General features: G+C 40.4%; 1 protein-coding gene across 1 annotated transcript; it reads left to right on the top strand.

The window, feature by feature from the left end:
* The first annotated feature begins 3,183 nt into the window (after positions 1–3,183).
* On the top strand, positions 3,184–11,161 carry NEFM (neurofilament medium chain). Its single transcript, XM_058287849.2, has 3 exons — positions 3,184–7,216; positions 7,927–8,051; positions 9,309–11,161. The coding sequence occupies exons 1-3, from the start codon at positions 6,137–6,139 to the stop codon at positions 10,669–10,671; spliced, it is 2,568 nt and encodes an 855-aa protein (XP_058143832.1). The 5' UTR covers positions 3,184–6,136; the 3' UTR covers positions 10,672–11,161.
* Positions 11,162–19,357: the final 8,196 nt, after the last annotated feature.

Below are 19,357 nucleotides of genomic sequence, written 5' to 3'. Positions count from 1 at the left end.
GTAAATCAATTTTTTTCATTTTTAATATCTTTAATAACAAAGTCATAAGCCAAGAAATAATGTTCATCTGAGAAAATATTGAAATGTTTTATTATTATACAAATAGAAAAAGCAGCAAAAGAATGCTTAGTTTATCCCTTAAATATTTTACCATGACTTACCAGGCAAATAATTTGCTTTTAAAAGAGATTTTTCAAATGGATTGCTTGACCTCCTGAGGCAGTTTTCCATGGTAAAGGTCATCCTTGAAGTCAGTCATTCCTAAATTCATATCTCAACTTCATTGGTTCATGGCTGTGGGAGGTACTTCACCTCTCTGTGCCTCTGTGCCTCAATTGCTTACTCTACAAAATGAGAAGAATAATAGTGTGTCTCTCATAGGATTGTTCTGATGATTAAATGAGAAAACCCAGAATAAAATCTTGGCACATAAGAAGCACTTAATACATGTTACTGATATTACCATTACCTACTTACTTTTTTTTCATGCTGATAGAGACTAGATATCCTAGTAAAAGAAAAATAAATTAAATGTTAGCACTGGTATTAGAAATTTTGAGTTCTGGTCCTAGCTCTATACTTACCAGATATATGGCATTGGAGAAATCTCTTAATCAATTTTGTCAAATGGGAATAGCAATTTATGCCTTACTCATACATTGTTCACATGTAAAATCTGATGGTGATGATGATGATGGTTTTGAGATTCAGGGTGCAATTAGATATAAAGGAATACAGTATTTGGGCCTGACTTGGTCAAATTACAGGTCTGACTGTCTCACCACTGCCCTCAACTTCATTATGACACTTCTTTCAAAAAACAAGGAGAGAGACAGGTAGAGAAACAGAGAGAGAGAGAAATTAATACTAGGACCCAATTAGGCTTGCCTGATCCATTATCATTGTTATCATTGTCCTTCTCATCATCATCAATTATTATTTTATCATTCTTGATCTAAAGGACCTTTTAAAGTCTTTTTTTAAGAGGAAAATGAAAGACCTGGCTAGAACTCAGTAACTTTATGGCATAGATTACCATGTTCCTTCCTCTAAAGGTAGCAAATTACATATTCAGATATATTTACTTTACAAAGCAGGGCATGGAATTATGTAAACAGAAAGATATCATCTATATTTAAATTACAGAGAAAAAAACAAGACAAAAATACTTAAATTATTGGTTCTCTGCATTTGTAAAATTTCTACACAAAGAATATATTAATTTTAACAAAAATGTGAATTTAATTGTCTAAAATATATCATGTTCTTGGCTATTTAAGTGACAAGGGAAAGTCATGCCAGTGAACTTATTTTCAGAATTATAAAAGAATACTGCTTTTCCTACTTGCCAAGAAAGAACCCAGCCCTGGAACAAAGAGATTTAATTATTGGGTGGGGCTTCTTTCTGATTTTGTTTTATATCCCTGAGTTTAGCTCCTTTAGAAATTTCATCCAAAGATAATATATCATTGATCTGCTCTAGTTTTCCAAGCTTATTTTAATTAAGGGTTTCTAATAAAAGAATCATGTCTCTTGCTAAGTCAGGCCTTGGTAAGCTTGAGATAAAATATGCTATAAATATTACATGGCTACACTGGTGCAGAGTTATGTGCAATGCAGTGTTTTAAAAATTCAAGTGCATATAATCAAGGTCTGCCCACTTGTGGATAAAGCCAATGTGTTCAAATAAGAGCATGGTGAAATTTAATACAGCAGTAATGTTTTATTATACATTAATACTGAACTACTATCTTTTGAGAATCAATTTTAGCAAGACTATATTAAAGACTTTTTAAAAATGCTCAGACCTCCTCTTCTGGCTTTCACATAACTGATTTCACAGTGGTGAGGTGAAGGCATTACACAGCAAAAAATCAGCAAGCTAGGTTAAGCTGAAAACTTTAGTATAAAGCATGAAATTTCCAGATAGAGTTTCAAAACTGATTAAGTTTATATTTGAAATAAAATACGGATATAAAATGATTCCAATTTTTAAAATACTTATGAAAATGGTCACTGACAGAAAAATAAGTCAATATTCAATTAAGAAATCTTTTGGCAATGGAAACAAACACCATTTTGATTGCTTAATTTCAGGGAAAAAAAAGGACACAGTGATTCACGAGGACTTGTTTTAATTAAAACAGTAGTGACATGCACTTCCCAATTTTCCTGACAAGGAATAGCTTTTCTCCCTGGGGATATTTTTATTTTGCTTTCAATATCTAAACTTAAAAAGACCAAAACTTAAAAGATACTTCTAAAGTGTTTACATACCAAGGCTCAAGTAGAAATAAATATTACAGGTTTTTTCCTTATATTCCCACTCCAGCAGACTTGGTCTCTAGCTCCCTACATCAACAATCCCTTAAATAATTATCAAAGGATAATTTATAAATGATTACTCATCCATGAGTTCCAGAATCAGATCCCAAGCAAAAGTACCAGGTTTAAGACATCGCTGTAGGTTAGAAGAAAGTACAAATCAGTTAATCTTGGATAGAGGCATCCTACCAGTTTGACGGTGGTGTCTTCCATCGGAGTATCTTGCTGTTGCCCGGGGTCCACATCTCATCCTCTTTGCATTTATATGTACCAGAAAAACTATTCATTAAGAGAAGAAATGTAAGGAAGCAGAGGAATAGGGGAGAAAACACCCAACTCCTTATTTTTCTGTCTTTTTTTCTTAACCCAAAGTATAAACCTCTTATGAAAAGAATATTTTTCCATTATTATTAGATAAGGCCCAAAATAACCTCACAAACTGCAAGATTTATACTGTACTTTACCTACTTCTATGTGTGAAGGAACACATAAATTGGAGCATGCTGCGTATTTCTCTATAAACTGATTCAAAGCAGACCATAGTTTACGAAACAACAGTACAGAGATGATTTCATTTAAAAGAGCTTACATCTAAATTGTACGTGTAACTTCCCTACGTAAGATAAATTACAAAAGTATCATAGCCAAATTCAACTCCTTCAAGACAATGCTGTAAATTAAGATGAATCCCCATGTTTATTTTCTCTCATTAATATATTTAGAGGATTCCATAGTCTTAGTGGCATTAGGCTAAAGAATGCAAAACCTTACATTTCTTTCTATGAAAAATACTAGGGTAGTAAATATTCTTCAAAAATATATGAGACAAAAGGGGGGAAATATCTGTGAAAGTTTTTTTTTTTTTTTAAGTTTTTATACCAAATTCACAGATGGGTATAACCTTCAAGTCACCTTCGGGAAGAGTGGTTGACGTGAAAGAGTCTAATATAAAAGAAAATACTTTGCGAAACATGGAACTGGATCAATCATTTTCATGCCATTGGAACTTTTTTCGTTACTAAAATGACAATTATATATTCTCTCCATTATGCTATTGTGCTCATACTGAACAATACCTTGTTTTCCATTGAAGTTACAATTTTAAGCTATAGGCATCAGATTTAGCCTGAATAATTAGCCTCTATTTTGTGTGTACGCAACACTTACTTCCTTCTGTAACCAGTTGGAAGCTTAACAATTTCTGAGCCATTTTAGATACAAGGCAAAACAGGCTAGTTGTGAAGTTAGACATGTGTTTTCTTGTAAATGTCTCTCTGCAGAGCCATCTCATTTCAAAGCCCTGAAGAAAACTAACAGGAGACCATGTGCTCTCACTGCAGAAAGTGTTTTCAGTGCATATGCCTAGGGTTTTTATATTTTTAATAAAAACAACAAGTAATAATTAACTAAGGCACAGTAATTTACATCTCCTTTTTCAAATAGACAGTTACTGCATAGTCAATATCTTGCCTTATCTACATGACATCCTGCTCAGTACAACCCTGTGATGGACAGTGCTTTTCAAAAGACAGAGGTTTTTCTTTCCCTTTTCCTTTATGTATCCATCTGAAACCAGAAAATCCTGTTTTTCTACCATACGCACAACTCAGTTCCCTCACTGTGTCAGCTGTCTCTTCCAACATTTTGAGATGTGGGGTCTTCTTGCATGAGTAACTTGACACACAGCAAACTGGAACATCCTTCCCCCACACAGCCTACAATGATGCAGTTTCATATTGATGAACCACAAGTAGCTCCTTAAATTAACCTCTCCTATTTTAAAATACAAATGGGCCAAGAGATCATATTAAAAAGAAAGGAAAAAAACTTACACCAGAAACCCAGGCCTTTTATGATTACTTACTGATTTATATCACCTTGTCATTTAATAAAAAGGGGACTAGAGAAAACATAGAGGGAAAAGAAGCTAGTTGAGTCAGGAGTCTCTACTTTTCACAAGCTGTGGTTTCTTCTCAGCCGCAGCAAGCATTTCACTTGTAGTCACTGGTGCCTGTGGTCCCAGCAATCACCGTCATTAGTCCTGCATTTTATTTTTCTCTTTGCAGTATTCTTAACTTTTCTACCCTGAATTACCCCTAAAGCACCATCCAAAATAGAGGAAAAGTTTAACTGCTAGCAATGCATCAGACAGCAGGAAATCTGTGTAGAATTTTTTATTTAAATAAACATATTAAAAATATGGGAAACCTATTCCAAATCAGTCATTAACATTTAATAGGGAGGTATAGTACACGTAAAAGAGGGGAAATACCTGGTTTGATTCAAGATTGTGCTGAATCTTTTTGGCAACTTTTAAATTAATTCAGATGCCTTTTCAACCTTTGCAGTTATGTATAGGGAGTACTGAACTGAAAGATGACAAGGCAATTATGTGTGATCAAAAATAACAAACTATATTTCCCTGGACTTTTTACCCCAGCTGATTTCAAATTCCCCTTTCCAAGGAACGTCTGACCTTCAAATAGAGAGGCCTATATCTCTATTTTCTGCATCCATCATATGTTAGGCAACTCAAACTGGGCTACAAGTATATTCTTTCTGTTAACTGACTTCAACGAATTTTAGTTACACTCAAAATCTACAATCTGTTCATCTTGTCAACTCTGCATTGCAGAGATTTCTTAGCGTGCTATCCCAGCTGGGCTCCAGCAAACAGTCACTACAGTTTTTAACTGTATTCACTCGGGGAGAAGAAAGGGAAGCCTCTCCAACCCGAAGGCCAGGCTGGGTGTCAACTCCCTGAGCCGCTAAATCTCTACGCCCGCCGGCCTGGGCGCTGTCCTTGGTGCTGCCGGCGCCATAGAGAGCACGAGCGCCTTACCTTCTGCCGCTGCGGAAGCCGCGAATGTCCCCCAAACGTTAAGGAGAATGTATCGCCATATCCCACACTTTTTATACAAATAGCTACCCCGGCCCGCTCTCTTTGTCCCCCTCCTGAAGCCGGCAGACCGTTCCTCAAAGTCAGTCTCTCTCTCCCTCTCTCTCCCTCCCTCCCTCCCTCCCCTAGGCCCAACTCCTCTGCGCTCACTCCTGCAGCTTTAATACAGAGACTGGGTGGGGGAAGGGGAGGAAAGCTGGAGGATAAGAGGGTGGAGGAGGGGATAGAAGAAATGGAGGGGGAGGGGAGGAAGAAGAAGGGGACAAGGAAAGAATAGGAGAAAAAGGTCCCGGAGGAAGGGGCTGAGGGGCGACTGGGACTGAGAAAGGCTAAAAGTGGGAAAGAGAAGAGGTGCTAAAAAGAGGGAAGTGATTTAAGCACCGAAGATGGGTAAAGGGGAAAAGTAATGAAGAAAGGACAAAAAGAAGAAAAAGCCGTGAGGACAAGAGTGGAGAGGGCTAAAGAAGAACAAGGGGACCAGGGGTTCTGGCGAAAAGCTGCGCGAAAGGGAGGGTGACTGGACAAAGGGCATTGGATGGATGTTCGCCCCGAGAGCGTTAAACGCTACCAGAAGGTGAAGAACCGAGGAAGGAAGGGGGTTGGGGGCGACAAGTGGTCTGGAACCGAAAGGGGAGCTGTGGGGAAGAGACCCGACTCGGGCAGCAAAGTCCGGGGTCGACTGCCGCACCAGCCAGCCCACGTGGAGCCGGCGCTGAATCACCGCTAAGCCTCCCCCCAGCCCACCCCCACCCTCACCCCCATCTCCAGCCCCGGTTGCCCGCAGTCCCCGCCTCCTCGGCCGCCGCCTCTACGGGGCGGGGCCCTGGCCCCGCACCAGCTGCAGCTGCTATAAATGGGCTGCAGCTAGGCCGGCAGAACGCTGTGACAGCCACACGCCCCAAGGCCACCAAGATGAGCTACACGTTGGACTCGCTGGGCAACCCGTCCGCCTACCGGCGGGTAACCGAAACCCGCTCAAGCTTCAGCCGAGTAAGCGGCTCCCCGTCCAGCGGCTTCCGCTCGCAGTCGTGGTCCCGCGGCTCGCCCAGCACCGTGTCCTCGTCCTACAAGCGCAGCGCGCTCGCCCCGCGCCTCGCCTACAGCTCGGCCATGCTCAGCTCGGCCGAGAGTAGCCTCGACTTCAGCCAGTCCTCGTCCCTGCTCAACGGCGGCTCCGGGCCCGGCGGCGACTTCAAGCTGTCCCGCTCCAACGAGAAGGAGCAGCTGCAGGGGCTGAACGATCGCTTCGCGGGCTACATCGAGAAGGTGCACTACCTGGAGCAGCAGAACAAGGAGATCGAGGCGGAGATCCAAGCACTGCGGCAGAAGCAGGCCTCGCACGCGCAGCTGGGCGACGCGTACGACCAGGAGATCCGCGAGCTGCGCGCCACACTCGAGATGGTGAACCACGAAAAGGCACAGGTACAGTTGGACTCGGACCACCTGGAGGAGGACATCCACCGGCTCAAGGAGCGCTTCGAGGAGGAGGCACGGCTGCGCGACGACACCGAGGCCGCCATCCGCGCGCTGCGCAAAGACATAGAGGAGGCGTCGCTGGTGAAGGTGGAGCTGGACAAGAAGGTACAGTCGTTGCAGGATGAAGTGGCCTTCCTGCGAAGCAATCACGAAGAGGAGGTGGCAGACCTGCTGGCCCAGATCCAGGCGTCGCATATCACCGTGGAGCGCAAAGACTACCTGAAGACAGATATCTCGTCCGCGCTGAAGGAGATCCGCTCGCAACTCGAATGCCACTCAGACCAAAACATGCACCAGGCCGAAGAGTGGTTTAAGTGCCGCTACGCCAAGCTCACCGAGGCGGCGGAACATAACAAGGAGGCCATCCGATCGGCCAAAGAGGAGATCGCCGAGTACCGGCGCCAGCTACAGTCCAAGAGCATCGAGCTGGAATCGGTGCGCGGCACCAAGGAATCCCTGGAGCGGCAGCTCAGCGACATCGAGGAGCGCCACAACCACGACCTCAGCAGCTACCAGGTAGGAACCGCGGCTGCGTGGCTTCCCTGCGCCAGCGCCAGCGCGGCGCGTCCCCGCCACTCGAGCGCGCGCCCAGGCGTCCGCTCCGCCGCGCTCCCTGGTGGCCGCTAGCCCCGGAACGCGCGAGCACAGTCCCAAATTAACGCAAATTGTCCTCGCCTGTCCGCGTCCCAGCCGCACTCGTGCCACACGCATTAACCCCCGCTGCTTGAAAGCCCTGAACTTAAGAGGGGGGGAATTAGCGCTTTTTCCCTCGGGACTTTGAGTTTTGCACCTTTGGGCGTTTAAAGAAGGTGGTCAATAAAGCAACAACTTTAGGATAGCTTTTCCGGATATATGTATTCTCTACTATTAGGGTTGTGATCAGAAGAACTCTCAAAACTGGCTTCAGGCCGAAGGGCTCAGATGGGAAAAACAGGATCAACCGTGGGGTGTTCTCACGCATGTTTGTTTCTTGTTGAGACAGCTTCTAAATTGACTAGTCTCAAGGCGTGGAAGTGTTCAGGAAATGTCTCGCTGATCATGTTTCTTTGTTTGAGAACCCCTTGTATTAAAAAAAAAAAAAATCTGGAAGCGATGTCCAAGAGGTTTGCAGAGCTGGAGCGAGGCCGGGGTGAGGGGTGAGCAAGAGGAGGGGACAGTGAGCGGTTTGTGAAGGAGGTTGCGGTTTGGAAGGGTAAGTCTACATGGACTCCCTGTGCCTGTTTCAGGACACCATCCAGCAGCTGGAAAATGAGCTTCGCGGCACGAAGTGGGAAATGGCTCGTCATTTGCGAGAATATCAGGATCTCCTCAATGTCAAGATGGCTCTGGATATCGAGATCGCTGCATACAGGTACAGTGCTCACTGCGGACATGGCCGCAGTGCCCACCGCACTGCAGAGGCTGTTGAGGCAGAACCTTCACCAATTAAGTTAAAGCAGCAGACAGATTGCAAAAGTCTTAAAGCAGCGCCTGGTTTTCTTCCTTAAAGAAGAAAATTTTTTCTAAAGAATGCCCGTGTGGTTTTACCACTTATCACACAGCTTTAAAGGAATGAGCATTAGCCGAAATAAAGTGTTTTGTGGTGGAGGACTGATTAATTTCAAAGCGGATGTTTAAATTTTGTACTGCACTGGAAATGTTTTCTACATGTTTGAAGGAAAAACGGATGTTTAATTTTCAATATTTCATCTCATGGTTTCAAGTTTTCAACTTTATGATTATGTCAAGGGCAAATATCAGGACATTGCATGTCTTTTTTTCCCTCATAGCTTACTATTGCCATCATCTGGCTAAGAACAGGCATAGATTGATATATTGCAATGTAAACATATTTACTTTATAGGTATATATAATTTAGATGTGTTACAATATATCAGAGAGCCTAGTATAGATTATATATCTATGTACTTCATGTATGTGTAGGTACAGACAAATGTATAAACATAGAGAAAACAAGATGGCTACTAACTTGCATATTTCCTGTTCACTAAGTTCAAAGGGGAAAATCTTTGGTTAAACAGTTTTTATACTCTCAGTAAGGTAATTATAATATTAAAGCATGAATTACACTCACAGGGCTATCTTTCCGGGAAAGCAGAATAATTATAGTGAAGAGACACTTTATAATTAAATTGAAGACCAATTTATAACTTGACACACCCATATTAATACACAGGTATAAATTGATTAAGCTTAAGTTCTGGATTATGTTCAATTTTTTTTTTATTTTGAACACTTATATTTGCTTAAAAAAATTAATATACATTCTAAAAGTCCAGGTGCTAATGGAGGTCACTAAGTTGTTCCTGGCTCATGGGACACTATTTTAGCATACTCATGTTGCACCAAATGGAATGCTGCAGAATTGAGATTTAGTCCCAGTATGGAAATTACTGCAGCAGGCAAGTGGTTGATCAGAGAGGATCTGTGACTGTCACTGAATATGACACAATATACTGGTATTGCAGGAATTACACCAGCTTGGTGGAATCTTTTATTTATGTGAGTCTATGTATTCGAAGATGATTACTGCATTACCCATAATGAAATGAAGCTTGGGAGGCCCATTGAGATTTTAATTGTGTCTTGTCCTTGCTTCTCTTCTCAGAAAACTTCTGGAGGGTGAAGAGACCAGATTTAGCACATTTACAGGAAGCATCACTGGGCCACTCTATACATACCGACAGCCCTCAATCACAATATCTAGTAAGATTCAGAAAGCCAAGGTAGAGGCTCCCAAGCTAAAGGTTCAACACAAATTTGTTGAGGAGATCATAGAGGAAACCAAAGTGGAGGATGAGAAATCAGAAATGGAAGATGCCCTGACAGCCGTTGCAGAGGAATTGGCAGTTTCCATGAAAGAGCAGAAGGAAGAAGAGGCAGCAGAAAAGGAAGAGGAACAAGAAGCTGAAGAAGAAATTGCAGCTACCAAAAAGTCTCCAGTGAAAGCTGCTGCACCTGAAATTAAAGGAGAGGAAGAAGGAGAAAAGGAGGAAGAAGAAGGCCAAGAGGAAGAAGAAGAGGAAGAAGATGAGGGTGCTAAATCAGACCAAGCTGAAGAAGGAGGATCTGAAAAGGAAGGGTCTAGTGAAAAAGAGGAAGGTGAGCAAGAAGAAGAAGGAGAAACTGAGGCTGAAGGTGAAGGAGAGGAAGCTGAAGTGAAGGATGAAAAGAAACCTGAGGAAAAGAGTGAAGAGGTAGCTATCAAAGAAAAGCTGGTGGCAGAACCCAAGGTGGAAAAGCCAGAGAAAGCCAAGTCCCCTGTGCCCAAATCACCAGTGGAGGAGGTAAAACCAAAAATAGAAGCTGGAGCTGGAAAAGGGGAACAGAAAGTGGAAGAACAGAAAGCTGAGGAAGACAAGAAAGAAGAAGCAAAGGAAAGCCCCAAGGAAGAGAAGGTAGAGAAAAAGGAAGAGAAACCAAAAGAGGTGCCAGATAAGAAGAAAGTTGAATCCCCAGTAAAGGAAGAAGTGGTGGAGGAGGTAGTCACCAAATCAGTAAAAGTGAAGATGGAGAAAGAAGCCAAAGAGGCAGAGAAGCCACAGGAGAAGGAGAAAGCAGCTGAGGAAGGAGGAGGTGAGGAGGAGGGGAGTGATCAGGTCTCAAAGGAATCCATGAAGGAAGACATAGCTGTAAATGGGGAGGTGGAAGGAAAAGAGGAGGAAGAGCAGGAAACTAAGGAAAAAGGCAGTGGGGGAGAAGAGGAGAAGGGGGTAGTCACAAATGGGTTAGACTTAAGCCCGGCAGATGAAAAGAAGGGGGGTGAGGAGAAAGTGGTGGTGACCAAAAAGGTGGAAACAATCACCAGTGAGGGAGGAGATGGTGCTACCAAATACATCACTAAATCTGTAACCGTCACTCAAAAGGTCGAAGAGCATGAAGAGACCTTTGAGGAGAAACTAGTGTCTACTAAAAAGGTAGAAAAGGTCACTTCACATGCCATAGTAAAGGAAGTCACCCAGAGTGACTAAGATTTGAATCCATTGCAAAAGGTTAAGCCATATGAAAATTTCAAAATGCATGTGATTGACAGCTTCAAAACAGAACGGGTTCTCCCATGGGGGCTCCAGACATTGTATTTTACTTTGTGCAATATGAGGGAACTGCATGCAAGCTCAGGGTGCACCCTCCTCAGTCTTCGGGGGATTCAATGCATGATATTGTATGTACCTGGGGAATTTGCCAATTTCCTAAGCTGTTGGAAGGGGGGGTACTTAGGGGGGATGTCTCGAGATGTATTATGCAAAGAACCAACTGAGCCAAAAATTATAAATGAAACACAGAACTCTCTTAGCCTTAAGAAAGCTACATATGAATAATTATGTTTACCTCACTGGTGCATTTAAAATGGACTTTGTTCATGGGAGAACCTCGTTGACATGCACAGTTTGCAACCTTTTGTTGATTGGTGTTAACCGTCACAGCAGTACTTGCTCAATAAAGGTCATATTGGAAACATAACCTACTGCTTGGCATTATGTCATTCCAAAGTAAAATCTTACTTCCCAAGCCCTTCCTTCTCTAGAGTAGATTATTTGGGGGTTATACGTGACCTGCGTCTTTTATCACTATTTCCCTGAGCTTGATTATTTGGAAAAAAGCATTTGCTGAAAATACTTTCAGGTGTTAAAATATTTAGCCCAACCTTCATCCCCAAATTTAAAAATTATAGTTTTAAAAAAAATTTTTGATAAAAAAATACAATGAGTGGAAATGAAGTCCTCAACCTTCAGATATTTCACATCCTAACCAGAACTCAGATCTTCCAGGCAAGAGTGGCAATAAAGGTGTCATTAACTTGCTCACTGGGGTTGGAACACAAAGGGACTATGACATTTTTAAACAATGTGTCTGGTAAAAGCTGGGCTGAAAACTGCTAACACTCCTAAAAAAGAAGCATCCAGTTTCAAATGCATGACTCTGGCACACATATATACACATGCAATTATCTGCATCATTGATTCTTGATTTTGATGCCTGAAATTTAAACATTTAGTGTTTTACTAATTGAGGACAATAATGTCAAAAATAATAAAATATCTTACCAGGAAAAAGAAAAGTGAGATTCTATTATGATGTAAGCTTAATAAATGTTTTTAAATTAAAAAAAAAAAAAGGCCAGATTTTGACCAAAGATAGCACTATTCCCTTTTCAAAAGATATCTGTTTAATATCTTTAACACCATTCATATATTAATTAGAGTATTGGTTTTTCCAGATTTATATTTTTTGTTTCTTATTGATAGGATAAGTCCAATAATCTAATCATTGACACTAATGTTTTCTCAAGATACTCCAATTTTAATTCCTAAAAATACTATGGCAATTTTTAATGGCAATTTTTCTAAATGATGTTTCTCAACCAAAGTCATCTGCCAGTCCTCACAGTTTTTGTTATACCTGCACATCGTTTTTAGTAAGATATTTTTCCTTTAAAACAACTCCTGTTTTGTGTTATATTAATACTTACTTTCTTTTTCTGAAGCAATACTATCTGACACCCAAGCCGAAGCAGGATTATTTAAATATAATCAACAAACCTCACTCTAGCTATGTAGATTTTTTTTTAATGAGTGTATTGTAAGGAACAGGGTAACTCCTGGGATGGAGCAGCCCAGGAAGCATATGGTGGCAAAGACAAGCCCGGACAGCCCTAGATCCAGAGTGAGCAGGAATTATCATCAAACACTCTTTTCAACAATAAAACTGATTGATCTCAAAATTTTGTGTCACTTCATTAGAAACCTGGGTCCACAGCATATATTTGCCTCACTTCTTGACCGGCAAAGGAGGAACATGTTGATTCACAATTAGTCCAAAACTCACTCCAATGATGGAGCAACAGCTCCCCAAAGATAAGTCTGGGAGTTTTCATTAGAACAAGTGGGAATGGAGGCTAAATCAATATGATGTGCTGGTTGAATTTTTTAATTGTCTATTAAATTCATAACAATTACTGTAAAAATATTCATCTCTCTATACCTAAAACCATCTCATTTAAGGGTGCTGGTTCCTGAGTCTTCCGCAGCTTAGAAACCTCCTTTTTGTAGCATATACTGCTTAAAAATGACAGGATCAATCAGAAACCACCTCCAAAGCCAATGCTAGAGACAATTCCCTTCAACCCCTTACTTTCTTGATAGTCATCTCATTTTCTTTCTTGAAAGGAAAGAATTTTAGTAATGCTTCCATGAATTTAAAAGAAAGTGTACTATTTTGCCCTGTTTAAAAATAATATAAGAGCATACTGTTGATAAGCCACACAAACATTTCTAAATCTATCAAACTACTTGGTTGAGTCATTGATTAATTTAATAATTATTGAGGATTAGGGTCTGGGGATAAAGTGGTCTTTCATTTATTCTGTTGTCAATGCCATTTGTTACACTATTATTTAAAGAGATGCATGTTTCCAAATGCAGCCAGTGACAGGGAGACACTACATTTAAATTCAGCATAAACTTCCAAATATCTAGAAGATTAGAATTTCTTTTCTCTGCCTACAATATCTACAACTACATTGAGTTACTGACAAATAGAATACTATTTTTCTAGTAGATTGCCTAGAGATAGAATTTTAAGTATTGTAAGAAGCACCAAAGCCAAATCAATTCTCAATTTTCAAAATAAGGAAATTGAGGCACAGAAAGTTTGAAGGAAAAAAAATCTTTTTCTTTGAACCACACAGCTAGCAGATTATAGAACTGGAATTTAACCCAGGTAATCCACCTCTGGAGAATATGTGCTCAGCCTCTATACCATACTGCCCTTAAAATCCATCTACTGTGGCCATCTCAACTTTTACGTGAGTTCAACTATGATCCTTTCTTCTTATATTGAAGAAAACATGTCTATGCCATGAATCTTTCATTTAAATATGCTTCATATCATTTTACATTTTAAAAAATGAATGTGATACCCACTTCTCTATGGCACCATGCTTGTATCACAAGAAGAATAAAACACCCAAATGCAAAATGTGTGGTGATTCTTGCTACCCACAACAGCTTGCAGTTTACAAAATGTGGCAAACACTTTTCCCATAGTAACTTTAATATTCAATAGAAGAGGAAAGTGCTATTTCTAGTGCATTTCCTTCTGTTGCCAGTCAGTACAGAGACAGTATTAAAACATTAGGATATTCATTTCCACAATAAATAGGTTGGATGTTCCAATTTGGAGCAATTCAACAAGTCATTTTTCCAAGTGGTTTTTGTAATTTGCCTAAAGGCAAGTGGATGCTATTTTTAAGTGAATCATTTTATTGGCTCTACACAAAATTCTTCCACTCCCTGGGGTCTTCTACCCTTTAACATGTAAAGCTTTGGAAAAATCACAGGGATGGAGCTCAAATCCTAGATCTATAGTTACTAAACATATGTGTCTTAGATCAATCATATTAGCTCCCTAAGCTTCTATTTCCTTATCTGTAAAATAGGGGTGGTAAAATTCTAAGGACTACTGAGTTAATTAAATGAGATGGCATCTGCAAAAGTGACCAGCTCTATAATAGGCACATAATAGCAAATCAAAAGCCCTTTGCTGAATTTATTGAATTCTAGTTTGGATGAAAGCTATAGTGCATAATTTATTTAATTTGAACATAAGAAATTAATGGAGCATTAATTTCCTTATGCATTACTTCAATAGAGTTTGTAATTACAATGAGTTTACCTGAATAAATATACTGTAAACATAATGCACTCATATACACATCTATTTTTTCATCAGTGTACACATATATTCATTATCCTTATAGAGCAGGGGTTCTTAACAAGGGGCCCATGAGCTTGAACTGAAATTCAAACACACATTATTCTTGTGGGGACGTGTTGGAGCTGGTGTGATATATTTATTTATTGTGTATTTATTAAACAGTACACAGTACAGTATGGACTTAGTAAGGGGTCTGTTGTTTTCACCTGACTGGCAGAGGGGTCTGTGGATCAAAAAAGGTTAAGAACCCCTGTTATAGAGAATTTGGAGGGGGAGTAAAGAATTGCATTTTAATGGAAATAGACTTTACTTAGACACCCAAGAATCCATCTACATAATTATAGAACTTTAAAAAAATTTGGTACAAATTACTTAAAACAATTATGGGAGGAGAGGGAGAAATTATTTTGTGCTAGACTTCTGGAGAAAACATTGAATTCTCAAATCCATGTTGATTGTGATCCACACAATGCTGCAAGACTCTCAGAGTAATTATTTTAGGTATTTTTGGAAAGTTATATCATTTCTTCAATAAATCATTATTTCTAGGTAATATCCTATAAATCATTTCTGTAATTCCAGTTAGCATTCTTGTCTCAGAAGATAGAACAGGTGAATAAAATTGACAGTTGACTAGAACAAAAGTGTTGTTGTTGTTTTTAATGTTTCAAGGATCGGTAATCATCTGAAGTCCTAAGTAGAAAGCAAGGCCTACCTACATGGCTTCCATGCCTTTTGCTTTGTTGTGTGTGTGTGTGTGTGTGTGTGTGTGTTGGGAAGAGAGTTGGGAGGAAGGGGCAGAAGGGAGCAGAGAATCAAGGGTCCAAGTATTTGAGCAATATTTTTGTCTCCAGAAGACAGACACAGGGGCTTCACGATTCTGACGTAAGATCACAGGACAAAAAGAGGAGAGCCGACTTCAAATACTACAGACCTATCTCATAGCATTCTCACATTCATAAAAGAGAAGGCCAGGACAATTATAAGAGATGTCGACGAAATTGACCTTTCTAATTGGTTCTCAGTTCTTAAAGGAATTTAGGGGTGGAAGGTAAAATGAGTGGTTCAAATTATGGCTTCTGCATATCCTTAATTTTCATTGTTCATAAACTCCCCTGGAAAACAACAGGGTTGAAAGTGATTTGGTTGAAAACACAGGATTTACAGTGACTCTGCAGCACTGAAAGCTCTGCCCTGAGACTTGGAAGGTTTAGGCCTCAGTACAAGTCACAACACCCCAAATTTAAACTTAGAAAACTCAAAGCATTATCATGAGATAATCTCCCTCAACAGAGATGTCAAAAATTACACTTAGGCAGAAACAATATATCAGCTAAAGGGGAATTTGCACTTGCGATACTGTATGCCAATATTTGGAATAGCAAAAAGTTAAAAGTTATTAACATATCACTTTAAATAGATGCTCGTAAATGAATATCTGAAAGAAAAAAGAAAAAACTGTCCTCACTTTTCTCCCTTCCAGCTTTCTCAAGTCAAGGCTGCCTTATGGGTTTGGACTTAAAGACATCCGCCCTCTAGCCACTGCTCATGCTAGAAAGGAAGGGAGCCTGGAGGAGGGCTTTTAATGGACCAACTCACTCAGCGTCTGACGACCTGGTTTCTAGTCCTGGCTCCCCTACTTCCTGATTGATGAAGGCAAGAAGGAGCCAGTTCCGCTCTAGAATTAAGTCAGTTCTCAGAGTGCGGATGTTTCCTTACAGGTCTTCTGAGGGGCCTAAATAAAATTACAAATGTAGAAGATGTTCAGAAGAATAAGGTCTAACAAACAGTAGGTACCTAGTAAATGGTAAATTCCCACTTCCATTATTATTAGTTTTTAAAAGTAACAATTAAAATAATAGTGCAAAGTCATGACCAAAAGAGATAAACACATGGCTCTCTCCGCCTAGAGGGGCCCCACCAAGTCTAGGTGTGTATTGCCATCTTCTCTCCCATTTCTCAGCAACCTCTGTTCTTTCCCCGCATTTCCCAAATAAATTCTTTAAAAAAGAGAGAGAGAGACACAAAAAATTCAACTGACAACAAAGATTTAACCCCATTTTACATACCTAGAAAGTACTGTCTATCCTCTAATTAAGTATCTATGTGATACAAAAGTTACTTTGTTGTAAGGCATACCATCGGGCAGCTTTGACTGCTTGCAAGGCCTTCTTTAAGCTGATCTGATACCTGGCCCTCTGTAATTTTACCCATCGGTGCCAGTTTGGGGGAGCCATACTGTCGTAGAATGAGTTCTGCTCCTCAACAGACATGGTCTTAATCATAATCTTAATCTGCATTCCTGTGGGTGTGAACTCATTTGCAAATAGGACCTTTTGAAATTTATTATTAGTTAAGGTGTGGCCCAACTGAATCAAAGTGGACCTTAATTCCTATTACTGGAATCCTTTATAAGCAATAGAAATTCAAAGGCAGTGCGTGCGAGAAGATCACAGGCAGAAGCTGGGAACTGGCATATACGAGGAGAGAGAGATCCCTGTGTTAGGCGGCAGAGATGCCAGCCACGGAAACCCGAGAACTGTGGCACGGCAGCACCGAGTGCTACAGACTTGAGCAGAAAGCAGTCTTGCCAGGACCTCGGCTCTGGACTCCAAACCTGGGAGCTAATAAATGCCTGTTGATGAAGCCAGTGCACGGTGCGGTATTTGTCATGGCAGCCTGGCAAACTAAGACACATATAAATCTCTATTCCCTTTGCCTCAGACTGTACCTTCAGACTGGCGAAGACACATGCCCAAATCCAAATCGCTCAAAGCAATGATAACTGCACAATTTACTGTGTAGTGTACCAGGCAGTTTTCTAAGCACTCAACCTGTAATCATTTAATCCTCGTGGTAAATGTAGGTGTTGTATTATTTTTATCACCATTTTTGCAGCAGTTCGGGCATAGGGATTAGAACCCAGACCTTCTTCGTATCAAGTCCTGTGTCTTTTCCACATCCTTTCCTGGAAAAGACAAGTACATGGACTGTATATATGTTCACTCCTGAAATGACCCTTCAGCGCATTGGGTCTAGCCTGCTCTACACAGCCCCCACTAATCATTTTTTGGTTTGTGAAGTAATTAACTGACCTTGAAGGATAAATGATATGTTTCCCTGGCTAATAGTCTTTATTGCATCCTCCTGTGCCTTCAAGGTAACAAAATTTTATGGAATCCTCTTCACCAAATAAAATATATTAAAGTTCTGATTGATGCTTATAAGACACTCAGTTTTCCATTTCTCAGATCCTGAAGAAGGCAATGAGGAAAAAAATCAGTGTTTCTTCTATTAATCACTTAGAATACATAACTGGTTCCATAGGTGACTGTAACATGTTTCTGCCTATCATCATAGATCAACACTTTGCTCCTCAGCAATAGTGATAAGGAAAGTATTTCCATTGGATCAAAGTGATTAAGTATCAAGTGAAATTATTTATATGCAACAGCAATTAGACAGATTTGGCCAATTCCAGTAAAGCATTCCTTGAACATTAATTGTTAGATTCCAGTCCTTAGGAATTTAGACAAGCTTGAACATGCCACTTCCACCTCCCACCCACTGTCATCTGTTGCTATCATAGTTTGAGATTAAATTTCCTTTGCTGGGCATTATTGATTATGAAGCTTAATAATCATCATGTCCCTGTGAAAGCAGTTAACTGGGCTCACCCACTGAGTTCATTCCTCTGGCATATTAGAGGGAACTTTACATTGAGAAGCAAATCATGTACCCATGACATTTGGGGAGCTGGTGTCCATTCTCTGTTCTTTGTCAGTCACTCCAGAAATATACTATCAATGTCTCTAAAGTTATTTTCTTATTGTCAAGTAGCAAATGCTACTTGTCAGGAATTTGCTTATAGTTCTCAGGAATATACATGGCTCTTAACACATCCTTGGCAAGAGAATTAAAAAAAAAAAAAAAAAAAAAAGGCCAAGGAAGGAAAAGTGAATGAAGCCAACCAAACTATCCTCCTCTTCCTGGAATTTGCTAGAAAGACGTGAAATCCTCCCGGAGAAAGGAGAACAACTTTTTATTAGTCTTATTTTGCAGTTAAGAAAACTGATGTTCAGAAAAGTACAGTGGGTTGCCCAGGGTTACACATTTAGTATGCCAGTCATCCGCCAATTTTTTCTCAGATCAGTTTCCCATGCTGCCCCTGCTCTGTTCTGTATCATAGGGAAATCCATATCCCAGACTTCCTTGCTAACTAGCATCCATCCAGATAGGTTCGGCCTGTGGGAGATTCTGGTCAAGGAGAGGAGGATGGGAGGAGAAGACAATCGGAGAATTTGTCCCTCCCTACCCTGCAGTATTCAGGCAGCATCTCCAGCAGTAGCCGCATGCCCTTCTTGGGTCTGGCTTCCATTGGACAGCAACTCCCTGCTGAGTAGGATTAAGCAATATAATTCTCGTGAAGCTAGCTCTTAAGACAGTGTAAATTCTCAATCATTTCACAAGAGCTCAACAAATGTTGCTTATTATTACTCAGGAGACCTGTACTTTAGCTCCTGCACTAACAGGGATTCAGACTAATCTGGAAGCTATGGTCAATAAAACTAGTTTCAAGAGCAATAAGAGAGGAAAATTCAAATGTTGGTTTGAACCAAGCTGTCTTTAAAGTGAAACTTCAAAGAGCTTCCTTTCTGCTCTCTACTTCTTTTCTTCTTCTTACCTACATCCATCTGACTCTCCTCTCTTCCTCTTTACCTCTTATCCAAATGTTCCAAGATCATGTACAAGTATGCCTGTATATTCAAGGTGGATGTTCAGTTCATCCAGATGTTCCCCCACCTCCAGCCTTAGATAAAGGGACTACTTAGGCTCTCTACATAGATAATATTCTTTATGGAATAGGTCATCCTGCTCAGAATGAGGACCTTAGCAGATGTCCTTTGATGATGAAGACAAATAGTGGACAATAGAAGCCAT

Source organism: Dasypus novemcinctus, chromosome 25, assembly GCF_030445035.2.
Source record: "Dasypus novemcinctus isolate mDasNov1 chromosome 25, mDasNov1.1.hap2, whole genome shotgun sequence".
NCBI classification, from domain to species: Eukaryota; Metazoa; Chordata; class Mammalia; order Cingulata; family Dasypodidae; genus Dasypus; species Dasypus novemcinctus.
The sequence above is the reverse complement of the archived record's forward strand: the minus strand, read 5'-3'. Positions and strand labels throughout refer to the sequence as shown.